Source organism: Armigeres subalbatus, chromosome 1 (genome assembly GCF_024139115.2).
Source record: "Armigeres subalbatus isolate Guangzhou_Male chromosome 1, GZ_Asu_2, whole genome shotgun sequence".
In the NCBI taxonomy this organism is placed as follows: Eukaryota; Metazoa; Arthropoda; class Insecta; order Diptera; family Culicidae; genus Armigeres; species Armigeres subalbatus.
In genome coordinates, this window is record NC_085139.1 from 299,840,933 (window position 1) to 299,858,802 (window position 17,870).

The 17,870-nt window shown below is 38.7% G+C and overlaps 2 protein-coding genes and 2 long non-coding RNA genes across 8 annotated transcripts in view; 2 read left to right on the forward strand and 2 right to left on the reverse strand.

Moving 5' to 3' along the window:
- The window catches only part of LOC134207805 (serine proteinase stubble-like), a 37,954-nt gene that overhangs the window by 5,595 nt on the left and 14,489 nt on the right, over positions 1-17,870 (forward strand). Inside the window, exon 1 of one of the 2 annotated variants that reach the window (XM_062683735.1) lies at positions 7,882-8,093. The exons of the other annotated variant lie outside the window; for it this stretch is intronic. The gene's annotated coding sequence lies outside the window, so the exon portion shown is untranslated. Of the gene's footprint in view, positions 1-7,881; positions 8,094-17,870 lie in introns of those variants that run through there. 2 annotated transcript variants of the gene reach the window in all.
- Positions 1,301-2,091, forward strand: LOC134207807 (uncharacterized). 2 transcript variants are annotated; one of them, XR_009978428.1, is made up of 3 exons: positions 1,301-1,496; positions 1,555-1,675; positions 1,732-2,091. It is a non-coding gene; the product is annotated as an uncharacterized LOC134207807 (long non-coding RNA). The 2 variants fall into 2 exon arrangements; XR_009978427.1 differs by having other exon boundaries at positions 1,576-1,675.
- LOC134216365 (uncharacterized) lies at positions 5,007-6,704 on the reverse strand. The gene is made up of 3 exons (XR_009980637.1): positions 6,576-6,704; positions 6,114-6,510; positions 5,007-6,047 (listed from the first exon to the last, which is right to left on the reverse strand). It is a non-coding gene; the product is annotated as an uncharacterized LOC134216365 (long non-coding RNA).
- LOC134207806 (uncharacterized) overlaps positions 8,201-17,870 on the reverse strand; it is a 72,763-nt gene continuing 63,093 nt past the window's right edge. For all 3 annotated transcript variants that reach the window (XR_009978426.1, XM_062683736.1, XM_062683737.1), the window contains one exon: positions 8,201-8,945. Coding sequence is in view for 2 of the 3 variants with exons in the window: in XM_062683736.1 (XP_062539720.1) it covers positions 8,859-8,945 (87 nt within the window). In the remaining variant the exon portion in view is untranslated. The remainder of the gene's footprint in view (positions 8,946-17,870) is intronic.

Below are 17,870 nucleotides of genomic sequence, written 5' to 3' on the forward strand. Positions count from 1 at the left end.
AGTATTTTTAGGACTTGGATTATCCGAAAATAATGGCTTATCAGATGTTTCACTCTAAGATCGGTTTAAATAATCGTTTATTTTTATAATAATTTATGTTCAATAGCTATATATGAAATCAACCATGCTATGTATTTTCACTTGATCTGCTATAATTCCGCACAAGTAAAATTAAGGTTTGCAGGAAGGACTTTGGTCCCGGTTGTATTTTAAAAGGAGCCGGATTTCAAATTTCCCTTGTCGCATTCCCACCAATCCCGCTCCTTTAGTATTCACAATATTCATGGAATGAAAATTGCTCGTAAAATCCGTGGACATTATTTCCGATGTGTGAATCTACCTTCAATAATAAATAATACATCCAACTGACATCAATGTCTTGAAATATAAATTTCATCTTCATAGTATTATCCTACTTGTATTTGAATGAAATGACAAACAAAATGCAGAAAAAATGCATATATGTTCAACGAAAAACACGCTATAATTGGATTAATTTTTTTTCGGCTCCAATTGAAACATCAAACATAAACACTGAAACGTCAAAATTGAGGTCAAAATATTCAAATATTCGATTTTAATCCGTATTTGTGAAAAAATACGCTAATATTACCTTAATACACAAATAATTACATTAATTCAATTTAATGCATTATTTCATCCAATACGTAGAAATACACAGAAAATACATCAATACATCATTCAATACGTCGGACTGAATCAAAAATACACAAGTGAATCGCCCCTCGGCAATTGCCTTGAGTAAAGTGTTAGAAAGTGTAACAGAGATGAACTGAGAATATTGTTAGAAATTTTGTTTTGATGCAAGAGTGATTTTGAAGAACCTGGTAAGCTCTAGTCATGATTGCACGAACAAGACCAGCTATTGCCTTGAGTACAGTGTTAGAAAGTGTAAACAAAGATGAACTGAGAGTATTGTTGGAAATTTTCTGGTTTTGATGCAAGATTGATTTTGAAGAACCTGGTAGGCTCTACCCATGATTGCATGAACAAGATCAGCAATTGCCTTGAGTAAAGTGTTAGAAAGTGTAACAGAGATGAACTGAGAATATTGTTAGAAATTTTCTGGTTTTGATGCAAGAGTGATTTTGAAGAACCTGGTAGGCTCTAGCCATGATTGCATGAACAAGATCAGCTATTGCCTTGAGTAAAGTGTTAGAAAGTGTCAACAGAGATAAACTGAGAATATTGTTAGAAATTTTCTGGTTTTGATGCAAGAGTGATTTTGAAGAACCTACACTCAAACCAAACTGCTGATATATTCTATGTGCACAAAGCGCATAGTTTATAAAATGGGGCGAGAATTTTCATTCTATGTGCGACTAATAAAACATATGAGTTGTAATTATAAAGTATATTATGCCTAAAATAGATTTGAAGTTTACCAACATAAAAAGCATGAGCAAAGTAAACAATGTTTGGGCGGGAGCGACAGTCTTGAAGAACATTAAATTCAGCACAATTAGAATTATGAAGTACGGGAGAAACTACTCGTGGAAATTATTATATTTTACTATTATATCCATTACTCAGCTTTCCGTAATTGTACTACAGGCAGCACCCGCATAGGAATACGATGTCATCAATTGGGCTTCGGTGAGAATTCGGCGGAATCAGCAGTTTTCATCTCGCGACAGTTCGGTAGGAAGTAATCGTAAGTTGAAGTTAATATTTTTGTGAGCCAAAACACTTCAACTCTTTATATTGCAGAACAGCATAGTTCAAATCAACCTGAAGCCAAATATGAAAAACTAAAAAAAAGGAGCTAGGACGAGAATCCGAACTGAGATACATCGAGCGACATATAATATTTCATGAAATCGTCCGATCAATTTGCCCGGGCCGGTGAAATGGAAGGGCTCAGAAGACCAGCAGAAGAAAAGGATTTTATTTGAGTCGTGAAACCTCCATTGAAACGATTGGCTCTTATGTCGTACACTGTCGTACATATTCGGATCATCGTCGCCCCCTCATTGAACAATCAAAAATCACCGCTCACCATATTATCCGCATTCGTTCGGCTCCTGAAGCATGGCAAGATATAGGTGTCAAAGAGGTTAAAAAAATGAATAAATTAACACTTTAATCAAATGTCTATTTCCAACATGATTTAATTAATTATCTGCTCCAAATCCGAATAAAGCAATGCCCGAGGCAGGGCCATTCTCGGGGCCATTACACTATATTATTTTCATTACTCTAATAAATGTAAACCATTTGAGCGTTTTAATATGGATCAAAAGGCTGCACATAAAATCCATCTTGACGATATCGGTAATAATTCATTAGCATTGCACATACTTTTCATGTCCGAATGCAACTGGTCATTTTTTAAGTGCAGGGCATATAATTGTAATGTGCGTTTTTATTTGAGTGTAGTAGGCTCTATCCATTACTGCACGAACAAGATCAGCTATTTCCTTGAGTAAAGCGTTAGGAAGTGTAAACTGAGATGAACTGAGAATATTGTTAGAAATTTTCTGGTTTTGATGCAAGAGTGATTTTGAAGAACCTGGTAGGCTCTACCCATGATTGCATGAACAAGATCAGCTGTTGCCTTGAGTAAAGTGTTAGAAAGTGTAAACTGAGATGAACTGAGCATATGATTGGAATTCCCACGATAGAGGACAGTAACTGTTTTTGAACACGTTTGATAAAAGTGGATATTATGAGGAAATCCAATCTCAGAATGGATTGGTGCGTCTCTGAGTGGACGTTCGATCCGGGTGGATCACATGGAAGAAATCCAATCTCAGAGTGAATTGGTGCGTCTCTGAGGGGACTTTGACCCGGATGGATCTTATAGAAGCAAATGAACAAGATCAGCTTTTGCTTTGAGTACAGTGTTAGAAAGTGTAAACTGAGATGAACTCAAAATATTGTTAGAAATTTTCTGGTTTTGATGCAAGAGTGATTTTGAAGAACCTGGTAGGCTCTAGCCATAACTGCATGAACAAGATCAGCTGTTGCCTTGAGTAAAGTGTTAGAAAGTGTAAACTAAGATGAATTGAGCATATGGTTGGGATTTCCACGATAGGGGACAGTAATTGTTTTTGAAAACGTTTGATAAGAGTGGATGTTATGAAGAAATCCAATCTCAGAGTGGATTGGTGCGTCTCTGAGAGGACGTTTGGCCCGGATGTATCTTATAGAAGCAAATGAACAAGATCAGCTGGTGCCTTGAGTAAAGTGTTAGAAAGTGTAAACTGAGATGAACTGAGAATATTGTTGAAAATTCTCTGGTTTTGATGCAAGATTGATTGTCTAGAGCCTTGTAAGCTCTTCCAATGACTGCAAGAACAAGATCGCCTGAAAAAAACAGCCCATGCTAGCAAAGACAAGATCAGCAGTTTGTTCCGAATAGAGATAGAACTTGTAGCGCTTGAAGTGGATCGTAGTCTGATAGAACATTCAATGCTTAATGTGGTAAGTAGTTTAATAAACATTTTCTGTTTTTGATGCTGGATGGATGTTCTTGAGCCTGGAAATGAGCTGGATGGACGTTCTTGAGCCAATGAAAGCGAACACAAGATCAGCAGTGGGTTAGGGATAGAACTCGTTGTACTTGAAGTGGATCGTAGTCTGGTAGAACATGTAATGCTTCAAGTGGTGAATAGTTAGATAAACAACTCAACCCATGAAAGAGAAGACTAGTTGAAGTACGTTGAAGTACGTACTATGTTAAATCGTGCCATGGTAAGTCTCGTTCCATATAAATACTGTTATTATTAAAAATAATGATATTTTTCTTTCCAGATGTATTCTGTTACAGCTCCCGTAACGCACGTTAGTTCATCAGATAACTAGTTGACTAGTAGTAAATTGGGTTGTTTAGGGGTATATATGTTTTTACATATTCTGAATCTGCATTAAAAACTGAGCCTAACTCCAATTTTTCAGAATTTTTGGAGCCCCGGAACTATTTTTAATTTGCATTTTAAATTTATATGGGACTAAAAATTTGTTCTTATGCTGCATGGGCTAACTGTCATTCTATGAATGTTAGTGTCATTCTATCGATTAAAATGGCTTATTGTTTGGTGTATAGAAATGTAAATAAAAGGTTTACAAACAAAATAAAAATATGTTGGAGATCAGAAAAGCATGCTCTTTATGTTAAACTGCCAAAAATTCGATATTTTTCTGAGCTAAACAACCCAATTGTTCCTATAACAACTATAACTATAACAAAAACAACATTGAAAATATACAGATAATTTCTATAATGATATATATTGATTATTTAATATTAACAATAATTAAGAGTAGAGGAGGTGAAGGATGTAGGGAATAAGACAATAATGTTGACAGTATAATAATGCATTAAAGTAAAATAATATTAAAAAGAAAATAAATAAAATATAACCCAAATTTGTTATGTAATGTATTAGAGTGCAGGAGCGAATAATTGATTGAGCGGAGAGGAAAGAAGAGCGAAAAACTGCGATTGCAATTTTCACAAAAAAATCTTGATAATTGGGTTGTTTAGCAAAGGAAAATATGAGGTTTTTTATAGTTTAACATAAAGAGCATGCTCTCCTGATCTCCAACATATTTTTATTTTGTTTGTAAACCTTTTATTTACATTTTTATACAGCAAACAATAAGCCATTTCAATCGATAGAATGACACTAAAATTCATAGAATGACAGTTGGCCCATGCAGCATAAAAACAAATTTTTAGCTCCATATAAATTTAAAATGCGAATTAAAAATAGTTCCGGGGCTCCAAAAATTCTGAAAAATTGGGGTTAGTCTCAGTTTTTTATGCAGATTCAGAATATGTAAAAACATATATACCCCTAAACAACCCAATACGGTGCTTCGGAGGGCTTTTTAGCCGTAGTAGTCGCTAATGATTTAGCGAACTTCTGCATTCCATGGGCCCCACGCCCTTTGGCCGAGGGCTCTTGGTCCGCTGCCTTTGAAGTTTTTGGGATGCACTGTAACCATGGTACTGCATATATTTGCACCACCTTGGCAACCAACTGTGAAAGAAATTGAAATTCTAATAACTATGAAAATTTTAATAATCTATATTAACTAACAATAATTGGGTTGTTTAGGGGTATATATGTTTTTACATATTCTGAATCTGCATAAAAAACTGAGCTTAACACCAATTTTTCAGAATTTTTGGAGCACCGGAACTATTTTTAATTTGCATTTTAAATTTATATGGGGCTAATAATTTGTTCTTATGCTGCATGGGCCAACTGTCATTCTATGAATGTTAGTGTCATTCTATCGATTAAAATGGCTTATTGTTTGCTATACAAAAATGAAAATAAAAGGTTTACAAACAAAATAAAAATATGTTGGAGATCAGAAAAGCATGCTCTTTATGTTAAACTATAAAAAACCCCATTTTTTTCTTTGCTAAACAACCCAATTGGGTTGTTTAGGGGTATATATGTTTTTACATATTCTGAATCTGCATAAAAAACTGAGCTTAACACCAATTTTTCAGAATTTTTGGAGCACCGGAACTATTTTTAATTTGCATTTTAAATTTATATGGGGCTAATAATTTGTTCTTATGCTGCATGGGCCAACTGTCATTCTATGAATGTTAGTGTCATTCTATCGATTAAAATGGCTTATTGTTTGCTATACAAAAATGAAAATAAAAGGTTTACAAACAAAATAAAAATATGTTGGAGATCAGAAAAGCATGCTCTTTATGTTAAACTATAAAAAACCCCATTTTTTTCTTTGCTAAACAACCCAATTGGTCCTCGATTCAGTCCATTAGAGGCGATTTTCGGCAATGTATCAGGTTTCGTATTGCAAGCGATTACAATTGCTGAGGTGCTCAAATTTCTTTCAACCCCCTTGCTGCATCGGAATATTGGTAATAAACCAGATGAGACGGCGACCACTTCTGTACGTGGTTCATCCGTGAATTACAGAAGAAGAGATTGGATCAGTCTCAGGTCAGGCATCCTACGATTGTCTTCTCAAGCCTGGATGTGTTTGCTGCAGTGCTGTGGTGGTGCTGTTGCAACGGATGGGGAAAGTTCGTCCTGTAAAGAGAGTAAAACAAACTGGGATGAACATTTTCTTCTAATCAGCAATATAATCTTACTTACCGTTTATATCCAACGGCCCGGAAGCAATCCGTATTAGCAATATTAGTCTTTCCAGATAAACTTTGCATTTCGATCAGCTTTCCATAAAATCTGAATGCCTGCACAAGTCTTAAATCCGATGACTGTCGTTAGTGCACGGAAACCGGAAGACATTGGTAAATGCTGTAATGGCTCACACTAATAACGGGGGAAAGCGATGGTCATCGCGACTATGACGGGAAGCGATGGCGTAAAAAGAATATCTTGTTTGCGATTCTGGAGCGACAAAACTTTGGATGATTCGAAAATGTTTTTTTTTGTTCCGGCTTGCTGTTCCATCGACGAGACCGATTGCAAGGAGTTTATCCTGGTGCTACTGATGGTCAGAACGGGAAACAAGTTGGTTGCCGTCTAGAAGCTTCCACAAAAAAAGATACAAGGCCAGTATTAGCGAAATATAACAAACAACAACAATATAGTTACCTTATTTCCCCTATTTTACGAACTATGCATCTTAGTTTGCGACCGGGACTGCGTGAAAGAATGAAAACCAGGGCGAAATTTCAAAACTTGTTGGACGACGTCGCGACAGTCATGAATCCGGATTTGTTTATGTTTATTTTTTCAACCATATATGGGTAAATGCGATTACTCAAATATGGGTAAAGTCGATTTGTTCGAAATGTCAGTAAATTTTACTGATATTTTAGGTATGTTTTACCAATATTATAGGTAAAATTAAATTTACCCTTATACACGGAAGCTGACAAGTACCCATTTAATGGGTTTCATATACCCATTTTTTGCTTCAATACCGACATGTCAAATAATGGGTGATTTTTTATCAACACAAAATGATTATTTTCACCTCATTATAGAGAATGTCCTCTGATAATAAACAATGGGTAAATCGTACCCTTCTAAAAGTTCAAAAATAAAAGCAGCCATTTTGCATGCCTTCTGCTGTAGAAAAACAAATCTCTTTAATATCGGCACAAAAAACTAGTTTAATGTTCAATTATGGAGGAATTGCAACGCTGGGCTGTCAGAATAAGGTATGTGTAATTATTGGCAGCTGAAATAGCTGAATAAAAGATTTTTTGCCCATTACAGAAACACAATACGGATGATGCAAAAAGTGGCGGATCAGAACACTTCACCTGCAGCAAGTATTTTCGGAGCTGCTATCTGAGGAGACAGCATATAATCCAGAATACCGACGGAACCATAGAGATGCAGGGGATCCATAGAGTGCAGGATAAAGTGTTTAAAACACCGCTGTGCGATTTTACCAAGAAAGAAAATCAAACAATTGATGTGGAAAAATGTAAGGTTTTTTTTATCCGGATGCTGTATAAATCACTATCATGTTTAGATTAAATAAAAAGCCATGTTCCGATAAACTGTTATGTTTTGTATTTACTTAAAATTTCCTTCAAAATATTGAATAAATTGCAATTTTGAAAGGCCATTTTCAAAAAATAATGGGTAAATTTCATACATTTTCTGCCATGGAACGTGGCGTAAAATTTACTCATTTTTTGAAATTCAATGAGATTACCCATTAATGAGTAAATGCGATTTACCCATTAAATGAGTTATGCCGCTTTTCTTCGAAATGGGTACGGAAGTAACCATTAATGGGTAAATGGAGGCATCCGTGTATGCGTAGAACAAGTACCCATAAATAGGTAAACCAATCTAAGCGTGTTCATCTCTTTTTTATCCCCCATGCAGCCCATGCAGCTTGCTCATGCCCAGTTGCGAATGCGATTTCCTTTAAATTCCCTTTTTACAAATTTGACGTTTAGTGCAACGGCGTGATTGTTTTTATTCTGCGCATCGATTTTTAGTTCACGTATTTTTGAAAATTATAGCTTATGATGTGTAATTTTGGATAAAAATTCTGCTATTAAAGCTCTCTAGAACTAGCAAAATTTAGTGAACATAAAGTTGTCAATCCTCTTCGGAACTCAACCGTAAAACAGCGATTAGAAGAAGGTACGTTCCTTTGCGACTGACCCAAATCCCTAATGATCCATTTAAAAATGGCTGCTGTTGAGCAATCATTGCTTTCGAAGTGCATTTAAATGAAAACAAAACAACGATCCCCCTGTCGAGTCATACTGTTTATTACGGTAATCTAAACATGTAGAAATAAATAGCTTTCCATCGCGAACTGCTAGACGAGCGTTCGAAACATGGTCGTGTAGATAATAAAAAATCTAAATCGGATATAAAAATTCACACACAAACATCCTTTTCTCATCCTTGTCCTTGCCCACAACTTTCCGACGCACTGCGACCGCTTGCAACCAAACGGGTAGCATTTGCGTGCACCAGTGCAAGTGCACGATTCTTCTGCGAGCTTAGGTATGGCATTGTTCACCTCTTTCTGACCTTTTGGTTTCACGTCGATGCCCCGAATCTTGAAATGTACTCAAAGCAATATCTTTTTAGGAATGTCCCTGCTTTCTTGTTTTATGTTCATCTAACTCAACTAATAAATAACTTTGTTTTTTTTTTCTTGAATCCTTTTTTGCCCAATCCTGGTGATTTGTACTGTCGATTTCTGCTTCATTGATGTAGTCTAGTGGTGTGTTGTTTCACTACTCGTGTTTCTTTTCGCGATACAAATTTGATTTGATTGTGACGTTCGCTCGTTTGCTGCATCACTTGGTGCGCGCAAATCGATGCACGCAACGCTCAAAGGCGGATTGCCTTGTAGTTCAAACCTAAGCTTAATCATATTGTTGCTCACTTCAACTAGGACAACGACGGAACGGGCTTCAGGATGAGGCGTCTTCGATCCATCGTCGACTGGGGGTTGCGGGAACGTGTGGCCGAATAGATCTGCAAGGGGTACGGTAGATGGGAGGGGAGGATTTTAGTGATGATGAAGCATGTATTGCATTACGAAAGCTATTCATTATATAAATTGCATATATCCACCACCGAAGCTATATGTATCAAAGATTGATTGCGTAAAGTGATTTTATTCATTAGGAATTGGAAAAAAATAAAGTATGCATCGTAACCTTAACACCTTAGTATTTAAATAATGTGTAATTGGAAGTGCTGCGCGAGTGGAGATTCTCCGTTTGCTTGTAAAATACATTGACTTTGTATAACGGTAGAATTGATGTAGACGTTTTCAATTAGACTTAAAATAATTTGAAAACGTTTGAAGTACAATTGAACCGTTTTTTGAGAAACTACATATGTAACATTTTTGGTTTAAATGAGATTTTTATCAGACAATGTGAGCCACCCACCGCGAGTTTGCATCGGTGGTGACGAAATCGAGGTGGTAGAAGAATTTGTGTACTTGGGCTCACTGGTGACTGCCGAAAATGACACCAGCAGAGAAATTCGGAGACGCATAGTGGCTGGAAATCGTACGTACTTTGGACTCCGCAAGACGCTCCGATCGAATAGAGTTCGCCGCCGTACCAAACTGACAATCTACAAAACGCTAATTAGACCGGTAGTCCTCTACGGACACGAGACCTGGACGATGCTTGTGGAGGACCAACGCGCACTTGGAGTTTTCGAAAGGAAAGTGCTGCGTACCATCTATGGTGGGGTGCAGATGGCGGACGGTACGTGGAGGAGGCGAATGAACCACGAATTGCATCAGCTGTTGGGAGAACCATCCATCGTTCACACCGCGAAAATCGGACGACTGCGATGGGCCGGGCACGTAGCCAGAATGTCGGACAGTAACCCGGTGAAAATGGTTCTCGACAACGATCCGACGGGCACAAGAAGGTGAGGTGCGCAGCGGGCAAGGTGGATCGTTCAGGTGGAAGATGACTTGCGGACCCTCCGTAGACTGCGTGGTTGGCGACGTGTAGCCATGGACCGAGCCGAATGGAGAAGACTCTTATATACCGCACAGGCCACTTCGGCCTTAGTCTGATTAAATAATAAATAATAATCTAATCAGATAACACTGAATCAACAATTTGACGCCACAATACACGGTTCGAGGCCGCATCTCTCCATCCTCGAATACGCCCCACGCTGGCCAAGTCGTTTTGAACCTGGTCTGCCCATCTCGCTCGCTGCGCTCCACGTCGTCTCGTCCCTGCCGGATCGGAAGCAAACACCATCTTTGCAGGGTTGCTGTCCGGCATTCTTGCAACATGTCCTGCCCATCGTACCCTTCCGGCTTTAGCTACCTTCTGGATACTGGGTTCGCTGTAGAGCTGGGCGAGCTCATGGTTCATTCTTCGCCGCCACACAGCGTCTTCTTGCACACCGCCACTAAGCACTCGTCTCTCGAATACTCCGAGTGCTTGCAAGTCCTCCTCGAGCATTGTCCATGTTTCATGTCCGTAGAGGACAATCGGTCTTATTAGCGTCTTGTACATGACACATTTGGTGCGGTGGCGAATCTTTTTTGATCGCAGTTTCTTCTGGAGCCTGTAGTAGGCCCGACTTCCACAAATTATGCGCCTTCGTATTTCACGACTGACATTGTTATCAGCCGTTAGCAAGGATCCGAGGTAGACAAATTCCTCGACCACCTCGAAGGTATCCCCGTCTATCGTAACACTGCTTCCCATGCGGGCCCTGTCGCCCTCGGTTCCGCCCACAAGCATATACTTTGAGGCATTCACCACCAGTCCAACTTTGTTGCTTCACGTTTCAGGCGGGTGTACAATTCTGCCACCTTTGCAAATGTTCGGCCGACAATGTCCATGTCATCCGCGAAACAAATAAATTGACTGGATCTGTTGAAAATTGTACCCCGGCTGCTACGCCCCACTATAGGATTTCGGGCGGTCATTAATCGAAAATGTCATGTCTTCCGAATTATTTTAAAATATTTTCTCTCCATTGTCAATACTCTAATTAAGAGAAATTCTGAATTTGAAGTCTCTAGGTGCACTAGTTCCAAAGATATAAGGTGTCAAAGTCAGAAATGGGTAAAAAAGTTAACAAATTTCCTGAAAAAATATTTTACTTTCAACTATTTATTCTTAATGTTTTTTCTTTAATGTTAATACATCATTACAAAGGTAATTGTATAAGCTTTAAAATGGTATGCAAAAACTAATGGTTACATTGTGAAAAAAAAATGAAAAAAATGCGGAAACAATATTTTTTTCCAAAAACGACGCTATTTTCAACTTTGATAGTGAAGAACTTTTTTTCCTCAGAAATCCCCGGGTTCTTTTATGATGCACATCAAGGACGAAGCTTCGACTAAAATTTCCCGAAATAATTTCTTGCCAGTATTTGCAATTAACAGAGTTAAATCACTTTGATTTTTTTTTTTTTACTGTGTTTTGCCTCTCTCGTACTCCAAGGTTAATGCTCATTCCAAAAACGAATGTTTGATAGAAGGCCCGGAGATCCGTAGTGGTATATATCAACTAACTCAGCTCGAAGAATTGAGGTGATGTCTGTATGTGTGTGCATGCGCGTCTGTATGTATGTGCGCAAATCGCCATTTAGACGCTTATTTGTGTACGATTTTCTCGCAACAAGTTTCATTCGACGGGAAATCTAGTCCCATCGTTTCCTATTGAAAATGGGCCAGACTGAACTATGGGCTCAAAGGGTATGGTCAAAATACATGTATTGGTAATAACTTCGACTTTATTTATAACAATTTTTTAACTTTTCAAAGGAGTGAATGAATAAAACCCCCAATACAATGCAGCACAACGGTAACGGTAACGGAATTTATATATTTCCTGTCAAATTTTACTGGTTCCGTCGCCATTCCGCTGAATTGCGTTTGGGGCTTGAGTGGTTTGAGTCATTTCCCTAAACCTATTTTTCTGAGCTATTCATTAGCTACTGATGGAGAACTAAATATGAGGTTTCATAGCATGTAAATATTTATAAATCTCATGGAATCAATAATTCCCGACATGTTTATTGCAAAAGTAAAGACGAACAATATCTTAGTTAGTACGGAGAGTATGAAATTCTTGCTAGTGTTCATGAATGTCTGGCTAAAGGTAGGGAAATATTTATTCACTCATCTACACTTTGAGGTTCACTGGCTGAACAACCAGCGGAAAGTCAATATAAAAAAGAAGAAATTTAGAACTCATAATGCAAGAAAATGATCAAGAGAGGCAAATGTTGACATTTTTCTTCGTGCCTTACATGAATCAGATCTATTTTAAGCTCGATTTGGATAACGAGGAGACATTGGAAAAAAAATTCACTTAGTTATTCTTATGCCATGCGTAATTTTGTAATATTTGAAGATTTTTAAAGTTCTTTATCCTCTGATACTTTAGATGAATTCATGTCATCTTCCATCGTTGATGGAATTGAAGAAAATATCATTAAAGATTTAAACCTTCACACAGAAAAGAATGATGCTATATATAACTTGTAGAAATCATGAAAACAAATCAAAAATAATTTAAATAGTGTTGTTATTCAAATTGAAAGAAATTTGCTTTTCGGAACAATGGAGCATTGTGGAATGAATGAATGTTCACATTTTTGAGAATATATTATTCTCATTTATTTTTGAATAACTTGTACAAATGTCATGGGATTGCGATTTCTAATTTGCTAATACCCTTTTTCAAAAGTTATTTCCAATTCTGATTCTTTAAGAAAATTGTTTAACTATTTTTTAGTGGAATGTTTTCACTGTCATAAGACGAGTTTAGTAAAATTCCATTTTATTCCACCAACTCGTATTAGTTCTACATATACGTATTTCGACCTGTTAGGACGTCTTCAGTGTCTCGTACTTTACTCGTTCTTGACTTCTGATTCTTTGATTAACATTTAATGCTTTAGGATCCTTCAGAACCTAGTACTTTGTCAAACAGATTGTTCTAAATACAAATTGTGAGGCATGAGAGTAAGAACAAAAAAATATCACTGAATGTCATGAAATTAATGTCTTTTAACATTAATTCGGTTCTCTCGCCGCCAACTTCAGATTTAGAGCAATGAAAAGTTATTAGATTTATTGGTAGGGGAGGCGTTTTGTTACTTTCTTCCCACAAAAATGATTACCTTCCGCAAAAAATATACAAAAATATATAGACGACAGTCCACAAATGAGGATGGAGAAGGGGGAGGGTTCATGATGTCCATAAATTGCTGTACTTAGTTTTTGTACAACCCCCTTCCTTCTCCTCAAGAAAACATATAAAATTAAACTTCCTAAATTGGATTGCTTTGTCACGTTAATCGAATTTATGAAAAAAAATATTACGTAATTCATAGACGATCCCTAAAGGGGGGGGGGTGTTAGAAATTATATATTCATGCTATTTCGACCATACACAGCTAAAGCAAAGTGGAAAATCACTTGAAAAGTCCAATTTTATTTTTGACCGCTCGCTTGTATGGGGATCCCCCATAGTGCGCAATGTTGAACAACAGGCACAAAAGTCCATCACCTTGTCTTAGTCTCCGGCGCGATTCGAACGAACTGGAGTGTTCGCCCGAAATCTTCACACAGTTTTGCACACCATCCACCGTTGCTTTGATCAGTCTGGTAAGCTTCCCAGGGAAGCTGTTCTCGTCCATAATTTTCCATAGCTCTATGCGGTCTATACTGTCGTATGCCGCCTTGAAATCAACGAACAGATGGAGCGTTGGGACCTGGTATTCACGGCATTTCTGAAGGATTTGCCGTACAGTAAAGATCTGGTCCGTTGTCGGGCGGCCGTCAACGAAGCCGGCTTGATAACTTCCCATGAACTCATTCACTAATGGTGACAGACGACGGAAGATGATCTGGGATATCACTTTGTAGGCGGCATTAAGGATGGTGATCGCTCGAAAGTTCTCACACTCCAGCTTGTCGCCTTTCTTGTAGATGGGGCATATAACCCCTTCCTTCCACTCCTCCGGTAGCTGTTCAGTTTCCCAGATTCTGACTATCAATTTGTGCAGGCAAGTGGCTAGCTTTTCCGGGCCCATCTTGATGAGCTCAGCTCCGATACCATCCTTACCAGCTGATTTATTGATCTTTAGCTGTTGAATGGCATCCTTAACTTCCCTCAAGGTGGAGGCTAGTTGGCTTCCATCGTCCGCTGAACTGTAGTTATCTCCTCCGCTGCCTTGACTTTCACTGCCTGTACTCTCAGCGCCATTCAAATGTTCTTCGTTGTGCTGCTTCCACCTTTCGATCACCACACGTTCGTCCGTCAAGATGCTCCCATCCTTATCCCGGCACATTTCGGCTCGCGGCACGAAGCCTTTGCGGGATGCGTTGAGCTTCTGATAGAACTTGCGTGTATCGTGAGAACGGCACAGCTGTTCCATCTCCTCGCACTCCGCTTCTTCCAGGCGGCGTTTCTTCTCCTGAAAAAGGCGGGTCTGCTGTCTCCGCTTCCGTCTATAACGTTCTACGTTCTGCCGGGTACCTTGCTGCAGCGCGACCGCTCGCGCTGCGTCCTTCTCCTCCAGCATCTGTCTGCACTCTTCGTCGAACCAATCGTTCCGTCGACTTCGACCCACATACCCAACGTTGTTCTCCGCTGCGTCGTTAATGGCTGCTTTAACTGTATTCCAGCAGTCCTCAAGAGGGCCCCATCGAGCTCACCCTCTTCCGGCAACGATGCCTCGAGATGCTGCGCGTATGCAGTGGCGACATCAGGTTGCTTCAGTCGCTCTAGGTCTAGGCTTCAACTTGCATAACACTGGAACTCGCGTGTTGTAAAAAGTACAACAGTCCTAAAATCCGTCATAATGGAGCCAATTCAAATGTGTTTATTTGTTTATTTGTTTACAACATCAACAGGCTCTGTGTGGCCCCAATGATGGTCTTAAAATATAAAGTAATCACAATCAATTCAAAAAAGTCACAGTAGTAAAATTGCTATCTAAGTGTGTTAAAAAAAAAGACAAAAACCTCCGACGTAACATATTACGCGATAAATGGAAGTCAAACAATGTTGCAACTCTGTTGAATACGCGTTGCAAGCCACCTAAGCATTCCGCTATTGCGGAGTGTCCTTGGTCGAACATTCAAATTTATCTGCTCCAGAATACCTTCGCAGTCGATTCGTCCCTGTAGTATATCGGCGATCGTCATCGCCCGGGTGGTATCTCTCCTAGCACGAAGAAGCTCCAGATCAATTAGCTGGCATCGGCCCTCATAGATCGGTAGGCAAAACGGATCCCTCCATGGCAACTTCCGAAGTGCAAATCGCAGGAACCGACGTTGGACCGATTCGATACGTTCGGCGCCATTGTTGTACGCTGGGCTCCAAACTGCAGAGCAGTACTCTAGGGTAGAACACACAAGAGAACAGTAGATGGCTTTCAAATGTCCTAGAAGTCTTATCGACAGCATACGAGAAGTACTGCTTAAATGTTAGCTCTGAGTCCAGGACTACACCAAGGTCCTTGATGTGATTCGTGCGTTCGAGTGTCGTGTCAAGTAGATTTTAGTCGAAAATTATCGGTTGTTTCTTTCGAGTGAACGTTATGACGGAGCACTTGGCTGGGTTTACGACCATACGGTTTAGAGAACACCAGCTGGCAAAATGAGTTACCTGCCGTTGTAAATTAAGACAGTCAGTAGTTGAACTAATTCAGTCGAGGGCTTTCGATGACTAGATGGACGTCATTGAAGTAGAGCAGGAATATTAGTGGCCCTATGGCTTCCTTGCGGTATTCCAGATGTTGCTTAGAAACTATTCGATTTGCAGTCATCTAGAGTTACCATCAGTTGAGTTTGGCAACAGCGATAGCATGGTTCAACTTGTAAAATGCGGCAGACAGATCAGTGCAATGAGCTACACTTTACTAAGGTGGCGCAGGTCAGCACTGCGTTCCACTAGTTGTCTCTTTTATTCTCCTGCTGTTCTTATGCAATGTAAATAGTGACGTCACTATTTGCGTTGCATAAGAACAACGGGAGTGTAAAAGAGAAAACTAGTGGAACGCAGCTCTGATCTGCGCCACCTTAGTAAAGTCTAGTCCCTTGAGATCGGTGTAGGTAACATCGGTTTGCATCCTTCTGAGCGTGCTGTTGGTGATGTACGAAGTAAGGCATAGCAAATTGCTAGTGGTAGAACGACCGGCGGAAAAGCCGTGTTGGTCGGGGCTGAGATGTTGCTTGCAGTGCGAATGTAATGGTTCCATGACAACGAGTTCGAACAGCTTAGAAACGGCGCTTAATGACATGATTCCAAGCGTGATTCCTAGATATTGTCTGATTTTCTCGAAATTGCAATCTGACAATAATTGTCTACGTTGCGACTTTACTTTAAAATACTTTTCAATATAAGATCTAAAACGAACAAAACCACAATCTTCAATGTTTGGCTCCGGCCCAATATCGATGCTATAGACCAATGCCAGTGGCGTAGCCAGGGGGGTGGTTTTGGACATAAAACCCCCCTAGAGACAAATTTTTTAGAAGAAATTTTTTTTGGCGAAAAAAAAAGTTCAGAAAACCCCCCGAGACCAATTTTTTGGCTACGCCACTGACCAATGCAAACTCTACCTTAACCTTACTTATTTTGACAGTTCACAGATCTTGTTTACAAGGTGTTAGAAGAAAAATCGATTAGGGGAAAATTAAAATTCATACATTCAAAACTGCTGTGATCCGAATATTTCAGTGATATTCTTTGCATTAAAAGTATGAAATCAATCGCAATGAATTTCTACATGCGAATAAAATGACGAAACAATTTTATCGGAAGCTTCGTCGTAGACTAAGTCCTGGTGAAAAAATTTCGTGTTGTATACAGGACACGACCGCTCGATGTAAACTACGTAAATCCAAATATAGTACACTGAACCAATTATTCCACTCTATACAGAATAGAAGGAACTATCCCATCGACACGTAATACCCAGCTTTAGCAGCATCTCCCACTCTGCGAGGAAGTAGGGACCCTACTGTCTAGCAGCTGTGCCACCCTATTCATACACGCCAGATCAACAATTGATAATACCCTAAAAGTAGGCAATTGGGTTGTTTAGCAAAGAAAAATATGAGGTTTTTATAGTTTAACATAAAGAGCATGCTTTTCTGATCTCCAACATATTTTTATTTTGTTTGTAAACTTTTCATTTACATTTTTGTACAGCGAACAATAATCCATTTTAATCGATAGAATGACACTAACATTCATAAAATGACGGTTGGCCCATGCAGCATAAGAACAAATTTTTAGTCCGATAAAAATTGGGTTGTTTAGGGGTATATATGTTTTTACATATTCTGAATCTGCATAACAAACTGAGCCTAACCCCAATTTTTCAGAATTTTTGGAGCCCCGGAACTATTTTTAATTTGCATTTTAAATTTATATGGGACTAAAAATTTGTTCTTATGCTGCATGGGCTAACTGTCATTCTATGAATGTTAGTGTCATTCTATCGATTGAAATGGCTTATTGTTTGCTGTATAAAAATGTAAATAAAAGGTTTACAAACAAAATAAAAATATGTTGGAGATCAAAAAAGCATGCTCTTTATGTTAAACTATAAAAAACCACATATTTTTCTTTGCTAAACAACCCAATTGAAAATGCGAATTAAAAATAGTTCCGGGGTTCCAAAAATTTGGAAAAATTGGGGATAGGCTCAGTTTTTCCTGCAGATTCAGACTATGTAAAAATATATATACCCCTAAACAACCCAATTACCAAGGATTGGAACGCGCTGCATAGGAGATGTATGATGCATGAAAGAACTAAAATTTTCAATAGTTTAGTTTCAATACTTCTGGCAAATTGGTGGAGAGTTTGCGAATCGATTGATATATAAATCTTTGAAATCCCTTGAAAGATAAAGTACCTAATAATGTTACAGATC